The 27297-nt window shown below is 41.8% G+C and overlaps 2 protein-coding genes and 1 pseudogene across 10 annotated transcripts in view; 2 read left to right on the top strand and 1 right to left on the bottom strand.

The window, feature by feature from the left end:
- Hint1l2 (histidine triad nucleotide binding protein 1 like 2) overlaps positions 1 to 27297 on the top strand; it is an 865401-nt gene that overhangs the window by 527448 nt on the left and 310656 nt on the right. The window lies entirely within an intron of this gene.
- Hsp90aa1-ps8 (heat shock protein 90 alpha family class A member 1, pseudogene 8) lies at positions 2760 to 11534 on the bottom strand (annotated as a pseudogene).
- Cyp3a73 (cytochrome P450, family 3, subfamily a, polypeptide 73) overlaps positions 11321 to 27297 on the top strand; it is a 39501-nt gene continuing 23524 nt past the window's right edge. For 7 of the 9 annotated variants that reach the window (XM_063271854.1, XM_063271851.1, XM_039089945.2 and 4 more), the window contains exon 1: positions 11321 to 11492. Coding sequence is in view for 1 of the 9 variants with exons in the window: in XM_039089957.2 (XP_038945885.1) it covers positions 25814 to 25884 (71 nt within the window). In the remaining 8 variants the exon portion in view is untranslated. Of the gene's footprint in view, positions 11493 to 17008; positions 25885 to 27297 lie in introns of those variants that run through there. The other 2 variants (XM_063271855.1, XM_039089957.2) reach the window with 2 other exon arrangements.

The following is a 27297-nucleotide window of genomic DNA, read 5'->3' as shown; positions in this document are numbered from 1 at the left end:
TTCATAGAGATAGACAGAACAATTTGCACTTTCTTCTGGAATAATGAAAAGCCCAAGATAGCTAAAACTATCCTGCACAATAAAAGGACTTTTGAGGGAATCACTATCCCTGAACTAAAGCAATATTACAAAGCAATTCTGATAAAAAAAACTGTATGGTATTGGTACAGAGACAGGCAGATAGACCAGTGGAATAGAACTGGAGACCCAGAAATGAACCCACACACCTATAGTCACTTGATTTTTGACAAAGGAGCCAAAACCATCCAAAAAGATAGCATTTTCAGTAAATGGTGCTGGTTCAACTGAAGGTCAGCATATAGAAGAATGGAAATCTATCCATGCTTATCACCGTGTTCAAAGCTTAAGTCCAAGTGGATCAAGGACCTCCACATCAAACCAGATACATTCAAACTAATAGAAGAAAAAGTGGGGAAGCATCTCGAACACATAGGCACTGGAGAAAATTTCCTGAACAAAACACCAATGGCTTATGCTCTAAGATCAAGAATCGACAAATGGGATCTCATAAAACTGCAAACCTTCTGTAAGGCAAAGGACACTGTGGTTAGGACAAAATGGCAACCAACAGATTGGGAAAAGATCTTTATCAATCCTACAACAGATAGAGGGCTTATATCCAAAATATACAAAGAACTCAAGAAGTTAGACTGCAGGGAGACAAATAACCCTATTAAAAATGGGGTTCAGAACTAAACAAAGAATTCACAGCTGAGGAATGCCGAATGGCTGAGAAACACCTAAAGAAATGTTCAACATCTTTAGTCATAAGAGAAATGCAAATCAAAACAACCCCAAGATTTCACCTCACACCAGTGAGAATGGCTAAGATCAAAAACTCAGGTGACAGCAAATGCTGGCGAGGATGTGGAGGAAGAGGAACCCTCCTCCATTGTTGGTGGGATTGCAGACTGGTACAGATTGGAAATCAGTCTGGAGATTCCTCAGATAATTGGACATTGAACTACCTGAGAACCAAGATATACCACTCTTGGGCATATACCCAAAAGATGCCCCAACATAAAACAAAGACACATGCTCCACTATGTTCATAGCAGCCTTATTTATAATAGCCAGAAACTGGAAAGAACCCAGATGCCCTTCAACAGAGGAATGGATACAGAAAATGTGGTACATCTACACAATGGAATATTACTCAGCTATCAAAAACAATGACTTTATGGAATTCATAGGCAAATGAATGGAACTGGAAAATATCATCCTGAGTGAGGTAACCCAATCACAGAAAAACACACATGGTATGCACTCATTGATAAGTGGCTATTAGCCCAAATGCTTGAATTACCCTAGATTCACAGAACACATGAAACTCAAGAAACATGACCAAAATGTGAATGCTTCACTCCTTCTTTAAAAGGGGAATAAGAACACCGTTAGTAGGGGATAGGGAGGCAAAGTTTAGAACAGAGGCAGAAGGAACGCCCATCAGATCCTGCCCCACATGTGGCCCATACATTTATGTCACTTCTAACCTGGATCATCAGGAAAGGAGCGACACCAAGACGTTCTTTGTCGCGCCCACCTCGTCCGGCAAGGAAGACGCAACACGGTTGGATTCTTCTCAACAGCCTTTACTGCAGGAGACCTTCTTTGTTGATACAGGGAGGCGGCGGCAGCCAGCCCTAAGTGTTACAGCTCCAAGTGTTACAGCTCCAAGTGTTACAGCTTTAAGTGTTACCGCTTTAAGTGTTACCGCTTTAAGTGTTACCGCGCTGAGCGGCAAAGCCGCTCGGCTTATATACACAACAGTATGCTAATCTTCTTTCAGGGATTGGTGGGGCACGAGTCACCCCACTGCCATCCCAGCTACTTGTCCTCCAGAGATTGGCGAGGCATGAACTCCCATTTAGCATAGTACCGCCCCAGCCAGACTGACGTCAGGTGCAAAACTCCACGCATGCTCAGTACTGTTGTTAGGAGGGCGCCAGATTCACCTCATTATCATACAGCTGTTGCACCGCTCCCTACATCTCCCCCTTTTTTGTTTAATAAAATGACTGGTCTAGATCTGGGTGTCACGTCAATCTTGTCATTGCTCCTGTCTTAGGTCGTTCCTGACGATGACTCGGCCTTACCCGTCGTTGGGTCACCCTATCGCCACCGGGCCCCCGTGTCTTAGGTTGGTCCGAGCTCGAGGAAAGTTGCCCGTCCCTGGATACAATGACCCCACATGACTGTGACAAAAATGATCTAGGGCGAACTCTTAATCTTTCAAAGAGGCCAGCCATACATTGGGAGAAGCACCATTGTCAATGGCGGTCATAGCCTGGTAAACAACCGCTTTGTGTCTGGCATGTTCTCTTTTTAAACGGCCAATAAGCCAGAGACATACTCCGCATCCCAGGAGGACAATAGCTCCCCAGGCAAACATGCCCGCCCACTCCTTAAAAAAGGAGAAAGCATTGGTAATCCATGAGGTAAAGTCTTCAATTGTGATGGGGTCCAGCCTAGTGCTGTTGAGGACAGCAATCTGCATCAGCAATTGTCTGGATAGTTGCTCTGCTTTCATGGACCAGTTTCCTTTCAGATAATTTGAGATTTCTTTGCTCTGTTGAGAATGCTGAGAAAAGTTGGCTTGTAAAGGAGTAATGTATAAACCTCTTAGGGAGGAAAGACAGCTGTGTCATATGATACAGTGTTTCAATTTGTTCTTGAACTAAATCTATCCTTTGATTGGCTAATAGAAGGCCAGATGCCAAATGAGTATTAAATTCTTCTTGTATCTCTAGCGCCATTGCAGTTCTTTCTACAATCTGATTGACAGTCTCAGCCGTCTGTATTTGATTGGTCATAGCAATTGCAGCTGTGGTAGCTGCGGCAGCAGACAGCACGATGGCTGAAATTATGGCTGCCGTAATTCCAAAATCTCTTTTGGTTCTCAGCAAATTAAGAATAGGAAAACTATCTGGGTTTGCCTCCACTGGGATTGGCACAAAGGAGGGAATCTTGACCATCACTGCGGTGTCATTGTTGCCATCCCAGCATTCAGCTAAATAGCAGACTACATCAGAGCTATTACAATTTAAAACACCATTGCTGACATTAGTGCTTATCAGAAAGAAAAAGGGTGATCTAACACATACTGAAGTACTAGTGGCAGTATTATGTTCCAAGAGGTTATTATATTGAATATTGGTCAACCTGGTATCATTTTTTCTGGTAGCCGAAACATTATACAGCGTGAAGTTCTCACCCATCAACCTAGCAAAAGGGGTCAGGGATGTATATGCCCCTTGCTCATTGGACAGCACCCATTGAAACCAAGGCCAGAGATTATGCTTGCCAGTCTTATTCTCCCCCCAGTCATACTGTACATGGCCAAGAGGAGGGGAAAATTCAAATCCCGGTAGGAATTGTTTTGTTCTATGGAATGGACTCTGACATGGGGTAAAATTAGGTGGAAACTCTTGATGCGGGGGGCAAGCGGGTAAGACTCTACGACGGGTAGAGCTATTCTGTGCATAGTTACCTTGCCCTGGGCGTGATGGAACACTACAATTATGCATCACAATTAGTGTTGTAATGTTCAGATCAGCAGAACTATCGACTGGCATGTCCTTGCTGGGTGAAGAGACTCCCTGGGCAATTTGACTCAAAGCAGCCAGGATGATCCCGGTGTTCATTGTGCTGTCACTTATAGGATTCAACCAATTAGCTAACGTGGCTCTACGTAACCAAATACAGGGCAGGGAAGAGTCTTTAATGGTAAAACATAAGGTATGCAACAGAGAAACGTTAGTGGCGGCATACCGTTGGGGCATTTCTCCAGTTGGCACTATACAAGGAACATCACGCAAACAGGAGGTAGAGAAAAAGGTTGGTAAAACAGTAGAATTGCTATGGACTGGCATGGGTACTGGCCAGGATCTGGCAATAGCCCACAGGGTGATCGAATTAACCTGTATTATCATTCCCAGTAGCAATAGTAGGGTTCGTAGTCTCATCTTCAGAAGGCAATTTTCGAGTCAAGCGCTCAGGTACCCAAATTGGATTTTCTTGATTCTGCGGAAAAACACAAACAGCTCCCCTAGATCTCGAGATCACGGGATCTGGGCCACACCATTTATCAGTTAAGACATCTTTCCACTTTACTTCTGCATTAGTTATAGGTGTAGTAGCAGCATGGCGATCCGCAGCACAGCGGCCATGCGCATCCAAAACTAAGAAATTTAGAGTAAAAAGAGCTAAAGAAAGTTGTTCTTTTGGTGTTCGGCTGCTGGCAATTCCCTCTTTTTGTTTTTTTATCAGCTCTTTTAAGGTACGATGTACTCTTTCCACAATTCCTTGACCTTGGGGATTGTATGGCAATCCTGTAGTATGTTTGACCTGCATTGTCTGGCAAAATGCCTGAAAGGACTTTGCAGTGTAGGCAGGCCCGTTGTCCGTCTTGAGACTATCAGGCTTTCCCCAGGCTGCCCATGCCTCTAAGCAATGACTAATGGCATTACGAGCCTTTTCACCAGTCATCAGAGTAGCATGTATAATACCAGAACATGTATCAACAGAAACATGAGCATATTCTAAATTTCCAAATTGAGATATGTGTGTGACATCCATCTGCCAAAGTTTTAGCGGGATCAGACCACGAGGGTTAATCCCTACATGAGGAGGGTGGTGAAATTGAACACAATTCTGGCAACTTAACACCACATCACGAGCTGCAGCTCTAGAGATTTTAAATTTTTGTTGAAGAGTAAAGGCAGGTACATGAAACTTTTGATGAAATTCTCTAGCGAGGTCAACCGGAGCAGCATGAAAAATAAACTCTCTACGAGTACTAGCATCCACCAGGGCGTTATTACTGGTCATGGGACCAGGCAAATTAGTATGGGCTCGAATATGTTGTATGAAAAATTTATTTTTTCTGGCCCAAATCAAATTTTGTAATTCTAAAAGAATTTGACATACAGTACTAGTCGACCGAATTGGCCCTGCAATTTCAAGTGAGCGCACCGCACTAACCACATAAGCAGAGTCAGAAATTAAATTAAAAGAATCATGAAATCTTTTGAAAACTTCCAATACAATTTTACATTCTGTAATTTGGGGGGTACCTGGACTATATTGAATTAATACTGGTTCTTGAGAATCAACCATATAGGCACCTACACCGGTTTTGGAGCCATCTGTATAAATATCTAACGCTCCAGACAAAGGCTCTGAGGCAGTGATCTTAGGAAAGATCACTGGATGTTCAGTAAAAAATTGTAGCAACAGATCCTTAGGATAATGATTGTCAAACTCTCCATCAAAACTACAGCGCAATATGGCCCAATCATCTACCAATGCACACAATGTTTCTACCTGAGCAGTTGTATATGGTATAATAATTTTCTTTGGTGAAATACCAAAATGCTGAATGCAAGATTTAACACCTAATATAGCTAGCTGTGCAACAGCAGAAGGGTAATATTCAAGGGTTTTATTAGGAGAAATGTGGGGATAAATCCAAAGAAGTGGACCTTGTTGCCATAATACTCCTGTAGGTTGACAAAAAGTTCTCAGTATACACAAAAGCAGATCTTCCTCTTCCTTATACCTTTTTAGTATTGCCTTTTCTAGTCTTTCTTCTACTTTCCTCAAGGATAATCGTGCTTCCTTGGTTAAAACACGGGGTGAAGTAAGCTGAGAATCCCCTTTCAGGATCTCATAAAGTGGTTGTAAATCTACATTGGGCATTTTAATATAGGGTCGAATCCTAGTAATTTTTGAAAGTCATTTAATGTTTTTAAATGGTAATTCAATTTTTTGAGGAGAAATGCTATGAGAAGTGATTTTAGTTCCTAAATATTCTCCCATTTGGCCCATTTGAACCTTTTCAGGTGCTATGAACAATTGATTGTTTTCAAGCACCTTAACCACTTTTGTATAGGCCGCTTCTAGGGCGGCTAGTATAAACATTTAGCCAGCCCCCTGGGGAGCTTGTCCAGCCAACTTAGGCTTCTAGCTACAGATGCCGGCTCCAAAAGCCAATTGAAACTTTTTATTTATTTGTTCCTTTCTTGAAAGGAGTTAAAGCTACATCAATGGGTGAATCAACCAGCATTTAAAGTTTTAACCATTTTTTTTTCTTTTAAACATGAAACACAAAACATTCAAGCAACGAGAAGCAAAACCCAGACATAAATTGACATACATCCACAGCTTGGTGCACCAAGGACAGACAATAGACACAGAGGAAAAGGACTAGATGGCGTTCCACCAAAGGGACCCAGACATCCTACCTAAAGAACCCAGAACCAGAAACAAGCACTTCTCCAATAGGAGCCAGCAAGGAGGCAAGACGTCTCCCACCTCCTTCTGTTCCCAGGAGAGCTTCAAAAAACTTAAGCTCATTTCCTTCTTTTGCCAAAGCATCTGTGGAGAGTTCGGGAGGACTGTTTTTCTCAACCCCATTCTCTCTCTTGCCTAGGGTGTATATTGTCTCTAGTCAGGGTCCAAAGACTAAAAGCATCTATGAGAATCGACTTTGCTTCTCTAGATTTTAACATAACTCTAAAAGAACACATTACCATTATTACCTTGTCCCCTTTTGACCACTACCATTACCCCAAGTCTTTATCTTTGCACATGCTTTAAATTTCTGTGATACTTCTGAATTCTGCTTACTGGGGCCTTTAAAATCTGTATCCACCACCTGAGTTCCCATTCTAGGGGTCAATATGAGTCTGGTGGTGGAACTGAGGTGGAGTCTTGTGCTTCTTTTTGTTGCTCTGCGGGAGGCCCGGGACCCGATGGTTCTACCTTTACTTTCACTTTCTCTAAGCTGTCAGTGATGCTTTCTAGATTGTCTGACATTTCTAAGGTCAAGGCTTTTAAAGAATATATCTTATTTGTTTCCTGGTCCTGATTATCCTCTTTTTTCATCTCTGCCTTCTCTCTGTTCCTTTTATCTCCTTTTCTTTTCTTTTTTTCTTTCAAGACCTTTACTCCCTCCGACATACTTTGTTGCTCTGCAAGGATTCTCTGACCTGTTCTAACGACTTCCTCACATCGCTTATCCTCTAAACAAGCGCGGACTATTCGCCAAAGAGGCTTTGATCCGGGTCTAAGCTTGCCCTCTGTGGCTTCTTTATCTAGATCCCTTCCCAATTTGTCCCATGCTCGCAAGGTAAGAGATCCTGACACTATAAACCACGGAGCACAACGATCGCATTCATCAAGAAAACTTGACAGGATTTTCCTTTCAACTTTGAGCTTACGCCGATTAAGGAGCTCCTGGAGAGCTGTCAGGAGTGGGCTGGAATGTGAGCTTCCCATACTCAATGAACTTATTTGCAAGCGGTTTTTTAGCAAGCTGGCCTGTTTGTTTATACCCAACTCCGTAGCCTGGCACCTGTTGGCTACTCCGAGCAAGTGCACTCCCGTCCGGGACGGTGGCAATTCAAAAGAAAGCAAACACACAACACAAAGACGAAAAGAAACAAAATTATAAAACCTGCCCACAAAGGATCAACTTGAAACAACATCGCTGCAGACCGCAGACCTTTTAGTCTCTAACCCAAGGCTCCCATCGTCTCTGCTCACCTCCAGAGAACTTTATGGTCCCTTACCGGGAACTTTTCCGACGTCGCTCCTCCTGAAGCTGAAGAGTTCTGAGATCCACGAGGATGTCCTCGTCCCCGTACGGGCCACCACTTTGTCGCGCCCACCTCGTCCGGCAAGGAAGACGCAACACGGTTGGATTCTTCTCAACAGCCTTTACTGCAGGAGACCTTCTTTGTTGATACAGGGAGGCGGCGGCAGCCAGCCCTAAGTGTTACAGCTCCAAGTGTTACAGCTCCAAGTGTTACAGCTTTAAGTGTTACCGCTTTAAGTGTTACCGCGCCGAGCGGCAAAGCCGCTCGGCTTATATACACAACAGTATGCTAATCTTCTTTCAGGGATTGGTGGGGCACGAGTCACCCCACTGCCATCCCAGCTACTTGTCCTCCAGAGATTGGCGAGGCATGAACTCCCATTTAGCATAGTACCGCCCCAGCCAGACTGACGTCAGGTGCAAAACTCCACGCATGCTCAGTACTGTTGTTAGGAGGGCGCCAGATTCACCTCATTATCATACAGCTGTCGCACCGCTCCCTACAGTTCTTCTCAAAGCAGTTTATTCAGGAACCCTTTTGTCTGCAAGCAGCAACAATGTCTCAATCCAGCCCCTGAGCGCACTCCCTTATAACCTCCCTCAACCGCCTCAACCGTCCAGTCGTCCAGTCTGCCTAACCTCCGTTCATAGGTCCATGTCACATGGCCTGTTCTATTGTCATGGGGCGCCTGCGCAGCTCTCATGATGGGGCGTGGCTTTCTTCAGGTGCTAGTCTTAAGACTCAGCAGCAGTCTGGGCGCCATCTTGGGATCACCACTGCACCCACTCCCCACACATTTACAGTCACCAAACTAGTTAAGATGGATGAAGCAAAGAAGTGCAGGCTGACAGGAATGTAGATTTCTCCTCGGAGATACAGCCAGAATACTGCAAATACATAGGCAAATGCCAGCACCAATCCACTGAACTGAGAATGGGACCCCCATTGAAGGAATCAGAGAAAGGACTGAAAGAGCTGAAGGGGCTTGAGATCTCATATGACCAACTATGCCAACCAACCAGAGCTTCCAGGGACTAATCCACTACCCAAATACTATACATGGACTGACCCTGGGCTCCAACTGCAAAGGTAGAAATGAATATCCTAGTAAGAGCACCAGTGGAAGGGGAAGCCTTTGGTCCTGCCAAGACTGGACCCCCAGTGAATGGGATTCTTGGGGGGGGTGCAGTAATGGTTGGAGGATGGGAGGTGAACACCCATATAGAAGGGGAGAGGGAAGGGTTAGGAAGATGTTGGCCTGGAAACTGGAAAAAGGAATAACATTTCAAATGTAAATAAGAAATACCCAATTTAATAAAGATGGGAAAAAAGAAATATATGTAATGGAATTTAGCTAATAAAAATTTTTTAAAAATGAAAAAAAAAGAAATTTAAGATGAAACTTAAGCCATCTTAATTTGGTCTACTAGGGAATCCAGATCTACAGCTAAGCTGTTCAGACCATGTAGTTAAAATTAATAGTAGGTTACATTATGTCTTACACCAAACTTTCTATCAACCTCTTGAGTCAAACCTATTGTATCACAGTATCACATGTAGAAATTTTTTCTTCCCCATAGATTCCATGCCACACAGATATTTTACATATTAACAAAAATAAACAAAAATCATGGGAAATATATTATCAGAAGGAATCAAGGTAAGCATCAAACACAGTTCTGGCGAAGCCTAGACTACTTCTTCCATGCATGATGTGTCATCATCTCCCTCCAGGGGTGGCATTTCTTCAGTTACAACAGCATTGGTATCATCCACTGTAGGATCATCCTCATCAGTACCTAAACAAAACTTGATCATAGTGTAGATCCTGTTAGCATGGGTTTGGGGATCTTCCAGGCAGATGCTAGAAGACAGGAGTGCATTTTCATACATCAAGATGACCAGATCCTTCATGACTTGTCATTCTTTTCAGCCTCTGCCTTTTGCTTTGTTTCAATAATGGAGTGGTCAGGGTTTATCTCCAAGTGTGTCTTTGCTGCCATGTAACTCATTGTTGAGTTGTCTTTGAGTGCTTGATGCTTGAACTTTCATGATTCTTCCATATTTTCTGTTTGCCCATATGTGCTTGTGACAATACAGCATAGGGATGTCACCAATTGGTTTGACACAACCACTTTTTCAACCCTTTTCTCCAAAATATCTTTCATAATTTTTCACAGGTTCTTAAATTTTGTCTTTTTTTCTCCTTTTTTCTTCTTTTTCTCTTCATTCCCTGGAAGTTCCTGTCCTTGTTTTGTAACTGACATCAAGGTCTTGTCCTCAAATTCCTTCAGCTGTTGCACACAATACTCATCAATGGGCTCAATCATATAGATTACTTCTAAGCTATGCTTTTGAAGAGGTTCCACAAAGGCTGAGTTATCAACCTGGTCCTTGGTCTCACCTGTGATAAAAATAGATGTGCTTCTGGTTTTCCTTCATTCTGGTGCAGTAGTCCTTCAGAGAAACCATCTCATCCCCAGAAGCAGATGTGTAGTATCTCAACAGCTCTGAAGGCTTCTTCCAATTTTGAGAGTCTTCATGAATTCCAAACTTTATAATTTTTGAGGATTGCTCATAACACTTTTTGTAGTTCTCTTTATCTTCAGCCAGTTCAGTAAATAGTTCTAAGAATTTCTTGACGAAATTCTTTCTGATAACTTCCAGAATTTTGCTTTGTTGCAGCATTTCATGGGAAATATTTAGAGGGAGATCCACAAAATCCACCACCCCTCTGATGAAATTCAGATACTCAGAGATTAACTCCTCATAGTTATCCATGATAAAAATACTACAAACATACAACTTGATGTTCTTCTTTTTCTTTCTGTTTTCAAACAGATCAAAAGGAGCCCATCTTGGTACAAAAAGAATGACCCGGGATTCTAATTATCCTTCAACAGAAAAATTCTTTACTGCCCAATGTTCTTCCCAATCGTTGGCTAAGCTTTTGAAGAACTGTCCATATTCTTATGTAATGTCATCAGGATTTCTTGTACAATTTGGCTTTGTTTTGTTGAGTTCTTCTTGATCAATGTACTTTTCCTTTAGGTTCTTCTTTTTCTTCTTGTCACCATCCTTCTTTTCTTCTTCTTTTTCATCAGAACCAATGTCTTCTATTTCAGGCTTGTCATCAGACTCCTTTTCTTCCTTTTCTTTCTCTTCCTTTTCTCCGGTTTCGTCATGACTGATGTCATGTTCCTTCTCCACAAACAGAATAATGGGATAACCAATAAACTGAGAATATTTCTTCACAATTTTTTTATTCTCCTTTCCTTCAATTACACAGTTTGGTCTTCTTTCAGATGCAAGATAACATTTGTTCCACGACCCATTGGTTCACCTGTGTCAGTCCTCACTGTGAAGGATCCCTTAGCTAAGGATTCCCAGGCATACTGCTCATCATCATTCTGCTTCATGATGACAGTCACTTTCTCGGCAACCAAATATGCAGAGTAAAAACCAACACCAAACTGGACAATCATAGAGATATCTCCATGAGCCTGCAAAGCATGGTCATGAAGGCTTTGGTGCATGACTTGGCAATAGTGCCAATGTTATTGATCAAGTCAGCCTTGGTCATGCCAATGTCAGTATCCACAATAGTGAGGGTTTGATCTTGTTTTCTGGGAACAAGATTAATGTGTAACTCCTTCCCAGAATCCAGGTTTTTAGAGTCTGTCAAGCTCTTGTATCTGATTTTATCCAGAGCATCTGAGGAGTTGGAAATAAGCCCCCTCAGAAAGAGCTCTTTGTTTGAGTACAACGTGTTGGTGATCAAGTACATTAACTGGGCAATTTCTGTCTGAAAGGCAAAGATCTCGACCTCCTCCTCCTCCATTGGTTGTTCTTGGGTCTGGATTTCCTCAGGTATCTCGGCTGATTGAGCATGCAAAAAACATGACTAACTGCACCAGGACACTGAAGCAACTTAAGTTCTCTTTGTTTGTTGGGTCTTTGTGTGGTTTAGGTATAAGCGTAGTTGTGGCTTCATAAAGGGAATTAAGTAGAGTTTCTTCTGTTTCTCTTTTGTCTAATAATTTGGACAGTATTTGTATGAGGTCTGCTATGAAGTTCTGATAGAATTCTTCACTAAACCCATTTGATCATGAGCTTTTTTTGGTTGGGAGATTTTTAATAACTGCTTCTATTTTTTTAGGAGTTTAGATGGTTTGTCTGATCCTGATTTAACTTTGGTACCTGCTATTTGTCTAGAAAATACTCACAGGAAATCACATAGTGAAATTCAAGAGCTAGGTCCTCAACATTGTCCTCTGACCTCCTCTCCCACAGTGTGGCATGTCCTTCCAATACACAAGAAATGTAATTTAAAGAAAATAACAAATCTATTGGTGGTTACTGACTTCTAGGGGCAGATTCGTTCTGTGGTCAAGGAAGCCATCTTCTCAGTGTTCTAGAGTTCTAACTCATGAACTCACTTTATCTTGGTAAATAAACCCTTGTAAACATTCATTTTCCACCCCCTTGCTACCCCTGACATTCTTGAGTTCAATGGGGGAGGTTAAACAAGTATTTATTTTCTTCAGTTATCTTCAAATTTTGCCTCCTGATTGCTCTGGGATGCTGTCAGTCTTGTGAAAGGAAAAAAGTGTCAACAACAAAAATTAAAGTGAGGGGCTCTGTTGTAAAATAGTGTACCATTTTGTAAAGTTTTGGGGTTGAAGAGGTCCAGAGAGCAAAATTGCATGTGCTAATGTTGAAATTGTCAAACAGTTGACTGTTGTTTTGACCTTGTGAAAAAGTGCTATCATCTGCAAATCTCATGCCATAGACAACAAATTGAATTACAAAAGTTGCATCTTCTTACCAACCCCTGAGCTTAAAATGTTTTAGTTTATGGTTTTGTGTTGGGATGCATTTGGAGTGACTCTAGGTGCATGTGGCTGTGAGTTGACACACCTGCAATTGGTCATCCCTAAACTGATATACATACAAGCAGCACTAAATGGTGTATGTATATGAATATGGACATATATAGATACATATATATTTGTATATGTATATCTGTATGTAGTTGAAAGGGGATGAGGTAATAGGAGAACTTGGAGGAGATCAGAAAATGGTGGAAATATGCATATGCATATAGTGGTAAAACATTCTCAAAAAATTTAACAAAAGAAAGTGGTTTTATTATATTTTTAGAGAATATTTTGTTATGTTGATGACATCTAAAAATTAAATGTTTCTATACACAAATATTTGTTCACTGACATATTTATTTCCAAACTTTTGAGAGTTCACAATTTTATTAGAAGGACTTTGGGGAACTGGAAGAGCTTGAAAGGGCTCGAGACCCCATAGGTACAACAATGCCAAGCAACCAGAGCTTCCAGGGACTAAGCCACTACCCAAAGACTATACATGGACTGACCCTGGACTCTGACCTCATAAGTAGCAATAAATATCCTAGTAAGAGCACCAGTGGAAGGGGAAGCCCTAGGTCCTGCTAAGACTGAACCCCCAGTGAACTAGATTGTTGGGGGGGAGGGCGGCAAGGGGGGAGGATGGGGAGGGGAACGCCCATAAAGAAGGGGAGGGGAGGGGGATGTTTGCCCAGAAACCGGGAAAGGGAATAACACTCGAAATGTATATAAGAAATACTCAAGTTAATAAAAAAATAAAATAAAATAAATAAAAAAAAGAAGGACTTTGGGGGGGTGCACATGCCTTGCCTGCTGAGGCCTGAAAAGGCAGTTATGAACATATAGGTGGAGGTGTTGATACTTGTTTGTTGCTACTTTTGCTCCCCTTTAATTTATTTATTCATTTTACATACCAGTCGCTTCCCCCCTCCTGGGTCTCCACCACATTCGTTCCTGCAATCCCCTTCCCTTTCTTACCTGAGAGGGTAGAGGCCAGCCTGTGTATCCTCCCTTGAGAGGGTAGAGGCCAGCCTGTGTATCCTCCCGCCGCCCCAAATTGGTACATCAGGTCTCTGCAGGGCTAGGTGCTATTCTCCCACTGAGGCCAAGACAGTGCAGCTCAGTTAGGGGAATATATTCTACAGACGGGGTAAAGGGGAAGTCCTCCCTCTAAGGTCTTTTCCCCAATTGTTTCTAGATTTGTCAGTAAAGAAGGCTGGGGGCCAATTGCTGGGAGGAAGGGATAGGTGGGAATTCCATCTCCTAAGAGGAAAGAGAGATGTAGGAAAAGAGATACGTTCTTCCTTGCTTTGGAACCAGAATAAAGAAATAGTCATATATAGATAGTCTCAGGGCAGCTAGGTCCTGAATGCCTCTGCTACGGGTCGGGGCCAAGGATGTTGCTGGGGGCTAGTTGATGCATACCACTAAGTTTATAGCAGAGAGAGAGATGGAGAGCATAAATTGATAAGGGCACGCATTTCTATACACGAGGTATCTGCACCCAGCAATTGTGTCTAAAGGCAGGTTCTAAAGGCGAAGTAGCTATGTGTGTCTCTTTCATCCACAGATCCAAGTCTCAGGAGGGGGCTTGTAACTCAATCCCTCCAAGTGCAAAGGTGGGTAGAAAAGGAATCCAGGAGTCGGGTTGGTTGTGTCAAATGGCAGAGGGGGTTGCAAAGCCAGGAGAGGTCAGAGCATGGACAATAGCTCCCAGACAAAAGCAGAGAATTCTTATAAAACTACACACAACAGAGAACAGCTTTAGCGACAACCCTCACTTTAGTTGTTGGGAAACCCATATGAAGCCCGAGTTTTTGTTACATGTTTTATATATGCTTTGTTACATATGCCCAGGTGTGGGTGTGAGTAGGGGTAGGGAGATTTGAGAGATAGGGGACTAGGTCCAGCCTGTCTATGCATTTGGTTGGTGGTTCAGTTAGAGCCCCCAAGGGTCCACGTTAGTTGACTCTTGTTGCGTGAAAATTTAAAAAAAGCAATCCACGACAGGTAATCCAATCTGTTCTCAGCCCAGCAGCCTCTCTCAACCAGAACTCTGAAATCTCTCCACCTGGCTCATTAAATTCCCATGCCGCATCGCTGCTACAACAGCCCCATGCTTCCAAATTCCCATGGATAGTTGGGATGCATTTCACCCAAAACCACACTTCATCACCATACCTTTCTCTCTGGAAACCAGTTGAGTCTCTGAGTGAAGAAAAACATCACACAAACTTAGTTTAGAGTCAACAGGCAACACAATCAGTGCATGTAGCAACTAGCATCCTAATTTGTAAATTTTAAGTTTTCAATCCTCCAGTAGAGGATCCTGGAGGATTTGCTACCTTATCTAGGGGCTTCTGCTGTTTACATTTTGTCCTCCATAATCTGTCTGGTCCAAAAGACTCTATTTTCCTGCTTCCTCTCTTTCTCTCTCCTAACAGAAGTCCAACCTACTTGCCCAGTGATTGGATCCCTAAAATCTTTATTCATTAGGGGAACGTTCAGCCACAGACTCTATTGGTCTTCATGTGAAGTTCCTAACCCCTTCAATTGTTTCCCCAGTTTTTCCCTAAGAGTCCTGAGGCCCTTCTCTATTCCAGGTCTCTGGCATCCTGAGAAGAACCCTATCATGGAATACAAAAAAGTATTTATTACATATTTACTTGCTTATATGTAAGTATACTTGTCTGTGGGCTGAAAAGACAAGAAGAAAACCTGAGGGAATTCATTCTGTTCTATCACATAGATTCTTGGAATTGAACTCAGATCATCAGTCATGGAGACAGGTGACTTCGTTCTCTGAACTACTTTTAGAGCCTATAACTTTTTCTTTCATTGTTAATGTTACAGCTGATATTCACATTGCTTTCTGTGCTAAGCATCCTGAGTTTGGGTTGAATTGATTTTGTCATGGAATGTGCTCTTGTGACTCCTGTCAGGGGGTTTTGTTTACTACTATTTAGCATAGGACTTTTTTTGTACTGATTCTCATAATAAAGGCACACATGTTGCTTGGTTTTTCTCTTTTTTGTTTGTTACAACTGTTCTGGGCTTGGTGCCCTCCTTAATAAGTGTCTGAGTTGCTATGGCTTTGTGAAATCTTTTGGATTTTATTCAAAAATGTAATAAATAAAATAATCCAGTAACGATTACTTTGTGCAAGTTCATCCCTTAGCTGTAGTTCTCCACTTCTGTAACATGGGCATTAGAGATTTAAGAAGAAATCTTTATGTGTACGGGAGTCTTGCTGGAAAGTACATTGCCCTATTCAGCTACAAATAGTCAAGAGCTGGAGCTAAAAATCATGTGAGTCACCAGAATGTTAATGGGAATTGAACCCAGGTCCTTTACAAGAGCAGACAATTATCTTAAATTTTGAGCCAAAACTTCAGCTCCAACATGGGGACAGTAGATTATGTATCTCAGGGACTTACTTTGCAGACTACGAAGAGAATATAAAGGCACTTATAAGCTATGACCTGCCGTGTGTGTATTAATGACGAGCTAACATCAAGACAGTTTCTTGGAAGGATTGGAAAGTAACCATCATGTGGAAATCCTTGTTGGTTTTATTTGCTATAAATTCAACAGCATGTGTTATCCTTTAGAGCCCAAGAAGTTCAGCCTCACCTTCCCCAGTGCTCATTGTCTGCTTTCTGGTCCTCCTTACCTTGTTTCTGCTTAGAAGGATGAACACTGGTGTTTCTTACACATTAGGAAGTATCCTAATGGTTGTGAACTGCTGTTTCCCCCAGAAATCCTGTATAACATCTTGCAAGGGTGAGTCAGTTAAAGGTGAAGACTTTGGCACCTTACAATACAACCTGCACACCTAAGTCTCAGGGAATACTGGGGATACAGTCTCAGAGGGGCAGCAAGATAGTCAGAGGACTCGTAAGTCTGTTGTCAGATGGTGTCTCCTGGAAATGACAGGGGTGCAATACTCATGAAACATTAACAAAATGATTACATAAACAGGATCTGAATAATGAAATCTTGAATATACATGCTAGGGTGGATGGGGAAATTTCACAAGACACCCTCATTTAGATGAAGAACTCCAGGGAATTACTGACTCCTGAGAGATTGAACCTCAGTTTTTCCTAGGGATGAGTCCCTTAATTGACTGCCCACAGCAAGTGTTAGCCCAGGAATCATCATATACATATACATATACATATACATATACATATACATATACATATACATATACATATACATATACATATACATATACATATACATATACATATACATATACATATACATCATATACATATACATATACATATACATATACATATACATATACATATACATATACATATACATATACATATACATATACATATACATATACATATACATATACATATACATATACATATACATATACATATACATATACATATACATATACATATACATATACATATACATATACATATACATATACATATACATATACATATACATATACATTACATATATATATGCGCCACACTATATGGACACAACAGGTTGCATTTATATATTTATATATGTGGAACAATAAGATTAATCAAAAAGAGGCCATGAATTTGAGAGAGAGTAGGGGTATTGGGGATATTGGAGGTAAGAGACAAAAGGAGATGATCTAATTTATTTTTATTGGATCCTGATCATGTTAGGGATTTATTATGTAACATTGGTTGAATCAGTTATCATTTGGAGCATGTTTTGTTCACCTGTGACAGAGTTATCCCTCACAGGTTGTACAGTGGATGATATCAGCAAATGGGTATCAGGTGCTCAGGACAGTAAATATTAACAATCATTGTCTGATGTCAGCTTGGTGGGAATGGGCTGCATGTGTAAGCATTGCACTTGTCGTTGTGTGACCCTCTGCAGTGTGGGGTTCCAGTTGAGAAAATAATGAATTTTTACACCTCAAGCACATAGTGTTGGTAGTTTGATTTTTCTAAAGTCCATCTTTTTTCAGTATTCCCTCCTACACTCAGGAGCCCGCGGATCTTGGTTGGGCTAGGGGATTTTGTTGTTTTCTTTGTACTTAATTTTCTTTTTTTGCGGTTATTTATCTATCTATCTATCTATTTATTTATTATCCTTATTAACGTGAATATTTCTTATTTACATTTCTTTTTTTATTAACTTGAGTATTTCTTATTTACATTTCGAGTGTTATTCCCTTTCCCGATTTACGGGCCAACATCCCCCTAACCCCTCTCCTCCCCTTCTTTATGGGTGTTCCCCTCCCCATCCTCCCCCCATTGCTGCCCTCCGCCCAACAATCATGTTCACTGGGGGTTCAGTCTTAGCAGGACCCAGGGCTTCCCCTTCCACTGGTACTCTTACTAGGATATTCAATGCTACCTATGAGGTCAGAGTCCAGGGTCAGTCCGTGTATAGTCTTTAGGTAGTGGCTTAGTCCCTGGAAGCTCTGGTTGGTTGGCATTGTTGTTCATATGGGGTCTCGAGACCCTTCAAGCTTTCCAGTTCATTCTCTGATTCCTTCAACGGGGGTCCTGTTCTCAGTTCAATGGTTTGCTGCTGGCATTCGCCTCTGTATTTGCTGTATTCTGGCTGTGTCTCTCAGGAGAGATCTACATCCAGTTCCTGTCTGCCTGCACTTCTTTGCTTCATCCATCTTGTCTAATTGGGTGGCTGTATATGTATGGGCCACATGTGGGGCAGGCTCTGAATGGGTGTTCCTCCTGTCTCTCTTTTAATCTTTGGCTCTCTATTCCCTACCAATGGTATTCATGTTCCCCTTTTAAAGAAGGAGTGAAGCATTCACATTTTGATCATCCGTCTTGAGTTTCATGTGTTCTAGGCATCTAGGGTAATTCAAGCATTTGTGCTAATAGCCACTTATCAATGAGTGCATACCATGTGTGTTTTTCTGTGATTGGGTTACCTCACTCAGGATATTTTCCAGTTCCAACCATTTACCTATGAATTTCATAAAGTCATTGTTTTTGATAGCTGAGTAATATTCCATTGTGTAGATGTACCACATTTTCTGTATCCATTCCTCTGTTGAAGGGCATCTGGGTTCTTTCCAGCTTCTGGCTATTATAAATAAGGCTGCTATGAACATAGTGGAGTACGTGTCTTTTTTATATGCTGGGGCATCTTTTGGGTATATGCCCAAGAGAGGTATAGTTGGATCCTCAGGCAGTTCAATGTCCAATTTTCTGAGGAACCTCCAGACTGATTTCCAGAATGGTTGTACCAGGCTGCAATCCCACCAACAATGGAGGAGGGTTCCTCTTTCTCCACATCCTCGCCAGCATTTGCTGTCACCTGAGTTTTTGATCTTAGCCATTCTCACTGGTGTGAGGTGAAATCTCAGGGTTGTTTTGATTTGCATTTCCCTCATGAATAAAGATGTTGAACATTTCTTTAGGTGTTTCTCACCCATTCGGCATTCCTCAGCTGTAAATACTTTGTTTAGCTCTGAACCCCATTTTTTGATAGGGTTATTTGTCTCCCTGCGGTCTAACTTCTTGAGTTCCTTGTATATTTTGGATATAAGGCCTCTATCTGTTGTAGGATTGGTAAAGAACTTTTTCTAATCTGTTGGTTGCCATTTTGTCCTGACCACACTGTCCTTTGCCTTACAGAAGCTTTGCAGTTTTATGAGATCCCATTTGTCGATTCTTGATCTTAGAGCATAAGCCATTGGTGTTTTGTTCAGGAAATTTTTTCCAGGGCCCATGTGTTCAAGATGCTGCCCTAGTTTTTCTTCTATTAGTTTGAGTGTATCTGGTTGATGTGGAGGTCCTTGATCCACTTGGACTTAAGCTTTGAACAGGGTGATAAGCATGGATCGATCTGCATTCTTCTACATGTTGACCTCCAGTTGAACCAGCACATTTGCTGAAAATGCTTTTTTCCATTTGATGGTTTTGGCTGCTTTGTCAAAAACCAAGTGACCATAGGTATGTGGGTTCATTTCTGGGTCTTCAGTTCTATTCCATAGGTCTATCTGTCTGTCTCTGTACCAATACCATGCAGTTTTTATCACTATTGCTCTGAAATACTGCTTGACTTCAGGGATAGTGATACCCCCTGAAGTCCTTTAATTGTTGAGGATAGTTTTAGCTATCCTGGGTTTTCTGTTATTCCAGATGAATTTGCAAAAGGGTTCTGTCTAACTCTTTGAAGAATTGGATTGGTATTTTGATGGGGATTGCATTGAATCTGTAGATCGCTTTTGGTAAAATGGCCATTTTTACTATATTAATCCTGCCAATCCATGAGCATGGGAGATCTTTCCATCTTCTTAGGTCTTCTTCAATTTCTTTCTTCAGAGTCTTGAAGTTCTTATTGTACAGATTTTTACTTGCTTGGTTAAAGTCACACCGAGGTACTTTATATTATTTGGGTCTATTATGAAGGGTGTTGTTTCCCTAATTTCTTTCTCAGCTTGTTTCTCTTTTGTGTAGAGGAAGGCTACTGATTTATTTGAGTTAATTTTATACCCAGCCACTTTGCTGAAGTTGTTTATCAGCTTTAGTAGTTCTCTGATGGAACTTTAGGGATCACTTAAATATACTATCATATCATCTGCAAATAGTGATATTTTGACTTCTTCTTTTCCAATCTGTATCCCCTTGACCTCCTTTTGTTGTCTGATTGCTCTGGCTAGAACTTCAAGAACTATATTGAATAAGTAGGGAGAGAGTGGGCAGCCTTGTCTAGTCCCTGATTTTAGTGGGATTGCTTCAAGTTTCTCTCTATTTAGTTTAATGTTAGCAACTGGTTTGCTGTATATGGCTTTTACTATGTTTAGGTATGGGCCTTCAATTCCTATTCTTTCCAGGGCTTTTATCATGAAGGGGTGTTGAATTTTGTCAAATGCTTTCTCAGCATCTAATGAAATGATCATGTGGTTTTGTTCTTTCAGTTTGTTTATATAATGGATCACATTGACGGTTTTCCGTATATTAAACCATCCCTGCATGCCTGGGATGAAGCCTACTTGATCATGGTGGATGATTGTTTTGATGTGCTCTTGGATTCAGTTTGCCAGAATTTTATTGAGTATTTTTGCGTCGATATTCATAAGGGAAATTGGTCTGAAGTTCTCTTTCTTTTTTGGGTCTTTGTGTGGTTTAGGTATAAGAGTAATTGTGGCTTCATAGAAGGAATTCAGTAGTGCTGCATCTGTTTCAATTTTGTGGAATAGTTTGGACAGTATTGGTATGAGGTCTTCTATGAAGGTCTCTTAGAATTCTGCACTGAACCTGTCTGGACCTGGGCTCTTTTTGGTTGGGAGACCTTTAATGACTGCTTCTATTTCCTTAGGAGCTATGGGGTTGTTTAACTGGTTTATCTGTTCCTGATTTAACTTCGGAACCTGGTATCTGTCTAGGAAATTGTCCATTTCCTGCAGATTTTCAAGTATTGTTGAGTATAGGCTTTTATAGTAAGATCTGATGATTTTTTGAATTTCCTCTGAATCTGTAGTCATGTCTCCCTTTTCATTTATGATTTTGTTAATCTCTGTGTCCTCTCGTTAGTCTGGCTAAGGGTTTGTCTATCTTGTTGATTTTCTCAAAGAACCAACTTTTGGTTCTGTTGATTCTTTCTATGGTCCTTTTTGTTTCTGCTTGGCTGATTTCAGCTCTGAGTTTGATTATTTCCTGTCTTCTACTACTCCTGGGTGTATTTGCTTCTGTTTGTGCTAGAGCTTTTAGGTGTGCTGTCAAGCTGCTGACATATGCTCTCTCCTGTTTCTTTCTTCAGGCACTCAGAGCTATGAGTTTTCCTCTTAGCACAGCTTTCATTGTGTCCCATAAGTTTGGGTATGTTATACCTTCGTTTTCATTAAATTCTAAAAAGTCTTTAATTTCTTTCTTTGTTTCTTCCTTGATCAGGTTATCGTTGAGTAGAGCTTTTTCCAACTTCCACGTATATGTGGGTGTTCTTCCCTTATTGTTATTGAATACCAGCTTTAGGGCGTGGTGGTCTGATAGCACACATGGGATTATTTCTATCTTTCTGTACCTGTAGAAGTCCATTTTTTGACCAATTATATGGTCAATTTTGGAGGAAGTACCATGAGGAGCTGAGAAGAAGGTATGTCCTTTTGCTTTAGGATACAATGTTCTATAAATATCTGTTAAGTCCATTTGGTTCCTGACTTCTCTTAGTCTGTCTACATCTCTGTTTAATTTCTGTTTCCATGACCTGTCCATTGATGAGAGTGGGATGTTGAAATCTCCTACTGTTATTGTGTGATGTTCAATGTGTGTTTTGAGCTTTAGTAAGGTTTCTTTTATGTATGTAGGTGCCCTTGTATTTGGAGCATAGATATTTAGGATTGAGAGTTCATCTTGGTGGATTTTTCCCTTTTCCTTTCTTATCTTTTTTGATGACTTTTAGTTGAAAATTGATTTTATTCGATATTAGAATGGCTACTCCAGCTTGCTTCTTCTGACCATTTGCTTGGAAAGTTGTTTTCGAGGCATTCACTCTGAGGTAGTGTCTGTCTTTGTCTCTGAGGTATGTTTCATGTAGACAGCAGAACGGAGGGTCCTCATTGCGTGTCCAGTTTGCTAATCTATGTCTTTTTATTGGGGGGTTGAGACCATTGATGTTGAGAGATATTAAGGAATAGTGATTATTGCTTCCTGTTTTATTCATATTTGAATGTGAGGTTATGTTTTTGTGCTTTTCTTCTCTTTGTTTTGTTGCCAAGATGATTAGTTTCTTGCTTTTTCTAGGCTATAGCTTGCCTCCTTATGTTGGGCTTTACCATTTATTATCCTTTAGGGCTGGATTTGTAGAAAGATATTGTGTAAATTTGGTTTTGTCATGGAATATCTTGGTTTCTCCATCTATGTTAATTGAGATTTTTGCAGGATACAGTAACCTGGGCTGGCATTTGTGTTCTCTTAGGGTCTGTATGACATCTGTCCAGGATCTTCTGGCTTTCATAGTTTCTGGCGAGAAGTCTGGTGTGATTCTGATAGGTCTGCCTTTATATGTTACTTGACCTTTTACCCTTATTGCTTTTAATATTCTTTCTTTATTTTGTGCATTTGGTGTTTTGAGTAGTATGTGACAGGAGGAGTTTCTTTTCTGGTCCAATCTTTTTGAAGTTCTGTAGGCTTCTTGTATGTTTACTGGCATCTCTTTCTTTAGGTTAGGGAAGTTTTCTTGTATGATTTTGTTGAAGATACTTACTGGTCGTTTGAGCTGGGAGTCTTCACTCTCTTCTGTACCTATTATCCTTAGGTTTGATTTTCTCATTGAGTCCTGGATTTCCTGTATGTTTTGGACCAGTAGCTTTTTCCATTTCACATTATCTTTGACAGTTGTGTTGATGATTTCTATGGAATCTTCTGCTCCTGAGATTCTCTCTTCCATCTCTTGTATTCTGTTGGTGATGCTTGTATCTACGGCTCCTTGTCTCTTCCTTCGGTTTTCTATATCCAGGGTTGTTTCCCTGTGTTCTTTTTTCATTGCTTCTATTTCCATTTTTAATTCCTTCAACTGTTTGATTGTGTTTTCCTGGAATTCTTTCAGGGATTTTTGTGATTCCTCTCTATGGGCTTGTACTTGTTTATTTATGTTTTCCTGCATTTATCTAAGGGAATTCTCATGTCTTTCTTGAAGTCCTCCAGCATCATGATCAAATATGATTTTAAATCTAGATCTTTCTTTCCTGGTGTGTTTGGATATTCAGTGTTTGCTTTAGTGGGAGAATTGGGCTCTGATGATGCCATGTAGTCTTGGTTTCTGTTGCTTGGGTTCCTGTGCATTCCTCTCGACATCAGATTGTCTCTGGTGTTACTTTTTCTGCTATTTTTGACAGTGGCTAGACTGTCCTATAGGCCTGTGTGTCAGGAGTGCTATAGCCCTTATTCCGTGTTTTCTTTCAGCCAGTTATGGGAACAGAGTGTTCTGCTTTTGGGTGTGTAGTTTTTCCTGTCTACTGGTCTTCAGCTGTTCCTGTGGGCCTGTGTCCTGAGTTCACCAGGCAGGTCGCTTGGAGCAGAAAAGTTGGTCTTACCTGTGGTCCTGCGGCTCAAGTTTGCTCGTGGGGTGCTGTTTTTGAGCTCTCTGTGAGGGCAGCAACCAGGAGTGCCTGAGCCACCTTTTCCAGGAGCCCCCGTGCACCGGGGTCCCAGATGGTATTAGGTGTTTTCCTCTGGAGTCAGAAATTTGGGCAGAGTGTAGTCTCTTCTGGTTTCCCAGGCGTGTCTGCCTCTCTGAAGGTTTAGCTCTCCCTCCACGGGATTTGAGTGCAGAGAACTGTTGATTCAGTCCCTTCAGGTCCTGGCGGTGTCTGGAGCACAGGGGACCTGCAGCTCCAGTGCCCCTATCTTCCGGTTCCCAGAGACCGTATACAGTTTCCTCTTGGGCCAAGGCTGTGGGCAGCAGTAGGCAGTATTGGTGGCCTCTCCCACTCTGCAGTCTCAGGAGTGCCCACCTGTCCAGGTGGTGAGCTCTCTCTCCCATGGGGTTTAGGAGCAGTGAGCTGTGGGTGGGGATCAGCGTGGTTGGGAATTCAGCTAAAAACCGGAAGTGTCTAGTCCCAGAGGAATTTTGCCTCTGTGTGTCCTGAGACCACCAGTCAGGTCGCTTGTAGCAGAAAAGTTGGTCTTACCTGTTGTTCCGTGGCTCAAGTTTGCTCGTGGGGTGTTGCTTTTGAGCTCTTCGTGAGGGCGGCAACCAGGAGGGCCTGTGCCGCCTTTTCCGGGAGCCCCTGTGCACCAGGGTCCCAGATGGTGTTAGGTGTTTTCCTCTGGAGTCAGAAATGTGGGCAGAGTGTAGTCTCTTCTGGCTTCCCAGGCATGTCTGCCTCTCTGAAGGTTTAGCTCTCCCTCCCACGGGATTTAGGTGCAGAGAACTGTTGATCTGGTCCCTTCAGGTCCCAGCGGTGTCTCTACTTAATTTTCTAAGAAAAAATTTTGGTAGCAGCAATGACTTTGTACTCTCTTCCCAGTCCCAACCTCACAAATACCTCCCCTAGTACCTCCTTCCCTTCTCCTCTGTGTAGGTGAAACCTGTTCTAGGTTATGTTCCTGGGATATCAAGTCTCAGCAAGTGTAGATGAATCCTTTCTTACTGAGGCTCTTCCAGGTAGTCTAGTTTATGGAAAGGAATCTAATGGTAGGTAGCAGATAGTTTCTGCTGCAATTGTTGGGGGACCCAAGAAGAACAAGCTGCACATGTGCTGTATAAGTGTAGGGTCCTAGGTCCAGCCTCTGAATGTTCTTTGGTTGGTGGTTCAGTCTCTGTGAGACCCAGGGTCCCAGGTTAGTTGATTCCCTAGATCTTCTTGTGGTGTCCTTGACCACTCTGGCTCACTGAATCCTGCCCCCACTCTTCCACGGGACTCTTGGTGCTTCCCCTGATGATTGACTATTTCTATCTGCATTTTAATAGCTATTTTTATTAAATAAATATATCTCTCTCCCTGTCTGTCTGTCTGTCTGTCTGTCTGTCTGTCTGAGTGTCTCTCTCTCTCTCTCTCTGTGAGACAACTTTATGTATAGAAAACATTCTGGTTAAATCTCCTCACCTCTTCCTTACCCCACCCTTGTCACACTCAGTTCTTCCCTGCAAAGCTCCTTCCCATATTCATGACTTGTTTTGTGTCCTGAAGACTTTATCTAGTTTCCTGTGTGTGTGACTGTGGATTTGGAACCATCCATTCAAGTCTGTGGGTCGCCAGTTATCAGTGGGTTCAGAACTGAGTTCAATTACTCCCTCTCAGCAATGACTTGCAGGGCCTGTCTCTTTTTCCCTGGCACCATAGTCAAGCATTGGCAGGTGATGAATTTTGGTGGATAGATGTAGTAGATATTTTTGAGGCATGTTTTCCCATATCCCATGCTGGGCTCAAACAATCCATGTGGCTTTGAACTTTGTCTTTCAACTTCTAATCCCCCTGCTTCTATTCTCTGAGTGCATTTTTGAATGAAGCCACCAGAGGTGAGGGGATATTTCATGGTATTTATTTGCTTGAATTTCTGATAGAAACTAAGAACCTTTAGTCTTACCCATATTCCATTGTTGTTCCCTGATGCCAGACGGAATGTTAGCTCAAAGGAGGTCAAAGAGGCTGTAGATGAACTGTCTAGGGGAAGAGAGTACCAAGGTCCAGGTGAGGGAGATGTGATCCATCTATTGGCTGGATCCCTGGTGCCACCCACCTTCCCAGCATTTAAGTACTGCAGGCTGGCCTCAGTGCAGCAGTGTGGGCAGAAGGGAAGCCCTGCAGAGGGTCACAGGCACAGGTAGAAGGAGAACACAGAGAAGTAAATTGCTGACTGACAAGCAGGGATGGACCTGGTTTCAGCTCTCTCACTGGAAACCTGGCTCCTCCTAGCAATCATCCTTGTGCTCTTCTACCGGTGAGTGACTTCAGAAGTTCCTTCCTTCAATCAGGTTCTTGGGTTTGAAGTGATACTCAGACCTGTATTCTGTTATTATTGGGGGGATAAAAATGATATCGGAATCAGGCTGAAGCAATGATGGCTCCATAGTTAAGGGCACTGGCTGCTCTTTCAGAGGACCAGGATTTGAACCCAAATATCCCCATGCAGCTTGCAATCATTTTGGAACTACAGCTCCAGGTGATCTGACACCTTCCACAGGCAAACTAGGATGGTTATAAAAGATGGAAATTTTCTAACCTGGCTAACTTCTAAATAACTGATTGAGACACAGACATATTAAGTTTATTAGCAAGCTTTAAGGACTATGACTGGGCAGGCTCTAAGCTATTCTAATGTGCAAAGCTATCTACATCTCAGGCAGGCCCCCATTTTACTTGCAATATGACCTTGTCCCTGGCTTGCTCTGTTCCATGTGTGTCCTCATTGTAAGCACCCTTGGTCACTTCTTCTCAGAACTGACCTCAATTTGACCTTGTTCTTCGTCCACTTTCCTCATGGCCCTTCTCCTGGACACTCAACTGCCTTGTGGTCAACAACTTCTTCTCCTTTGCCCAGTCATTTACTGTTCAATCTTTAATTAACCAATCAGGATAACAGGGGAATATTCATACACCACATTGATAGCAGAGATTCTTCAATACTGAAGACATTGCCCATGTCTAGACTATATCCATGTCTCAAGGCACAGGAACCAGCATCTGAAAACACAGAGCACAAGACCCTCCTCCACCAGATAGCAGAAGTTGAAATTAACTCTTGTAAAAAGTTTTCAAAGTTTCATGTTTTTATCTATTGTGGTTAGGGGCAGCAGATGCTACTCTGTGTGTGTGTGTGTCTGTGTGTATATATGTATATCAGGAGACAACTTTTCAGAGTCAGTTTTCTCCTATCACATGGGTCCTGAAGACCAAATTCAGATCATCAACATTAGCAGTCAGTGCCTTTAATTGAGGAGTCAACTCAAAAGCCCAAAATGTAATGAGGACCAAATTAATTTTGCATTTTAATATTTTGGCAGTATGGGGGATCAAGCTAGAGTGTACATATGCTGTGCAAAATCTTTACTTCTGAACTATAGCCCCCGTAGCACTAACTCTTCCTACTGATATGTTGATCTGTTGGAAACCCCAATCCCCATACTTCTTCAACTCCCTCTTTTGATGTTTACTGTGAAAGTTTGGAGTTTTCTATGCTATCCTTGGTCTGTATAATGACACAGACAACTTTGTATTTTTTAAAACCTTCAGAGAAATCTGGACAGATTCTGAGCTATTCTAAGTTGACCACCCTACTTCTCAACCATGACCTGTTACCTGCTATTGTAACCTCACTATGGTACCTCCCTCTTCACTGTGTTTCCAGGTCCCA

Source organism: Rattus norvegicus, chromosome 12 (assembly GCF_036323735.1).
Source record: "Rattus norvegicus strain BN/NHsdMcwi chromosome 12, GRCr8, whole genome shotgun sequence".
NCBI classification, from domain to species: Eukaryota; Metazoa; Chordata; class Mammalia; order Rodentia; family Muridae; genus Rattus; species Rattus norvegicus.
This window is presented reverse-complemented; position numbering and strand designations above follow the sequence as displayed.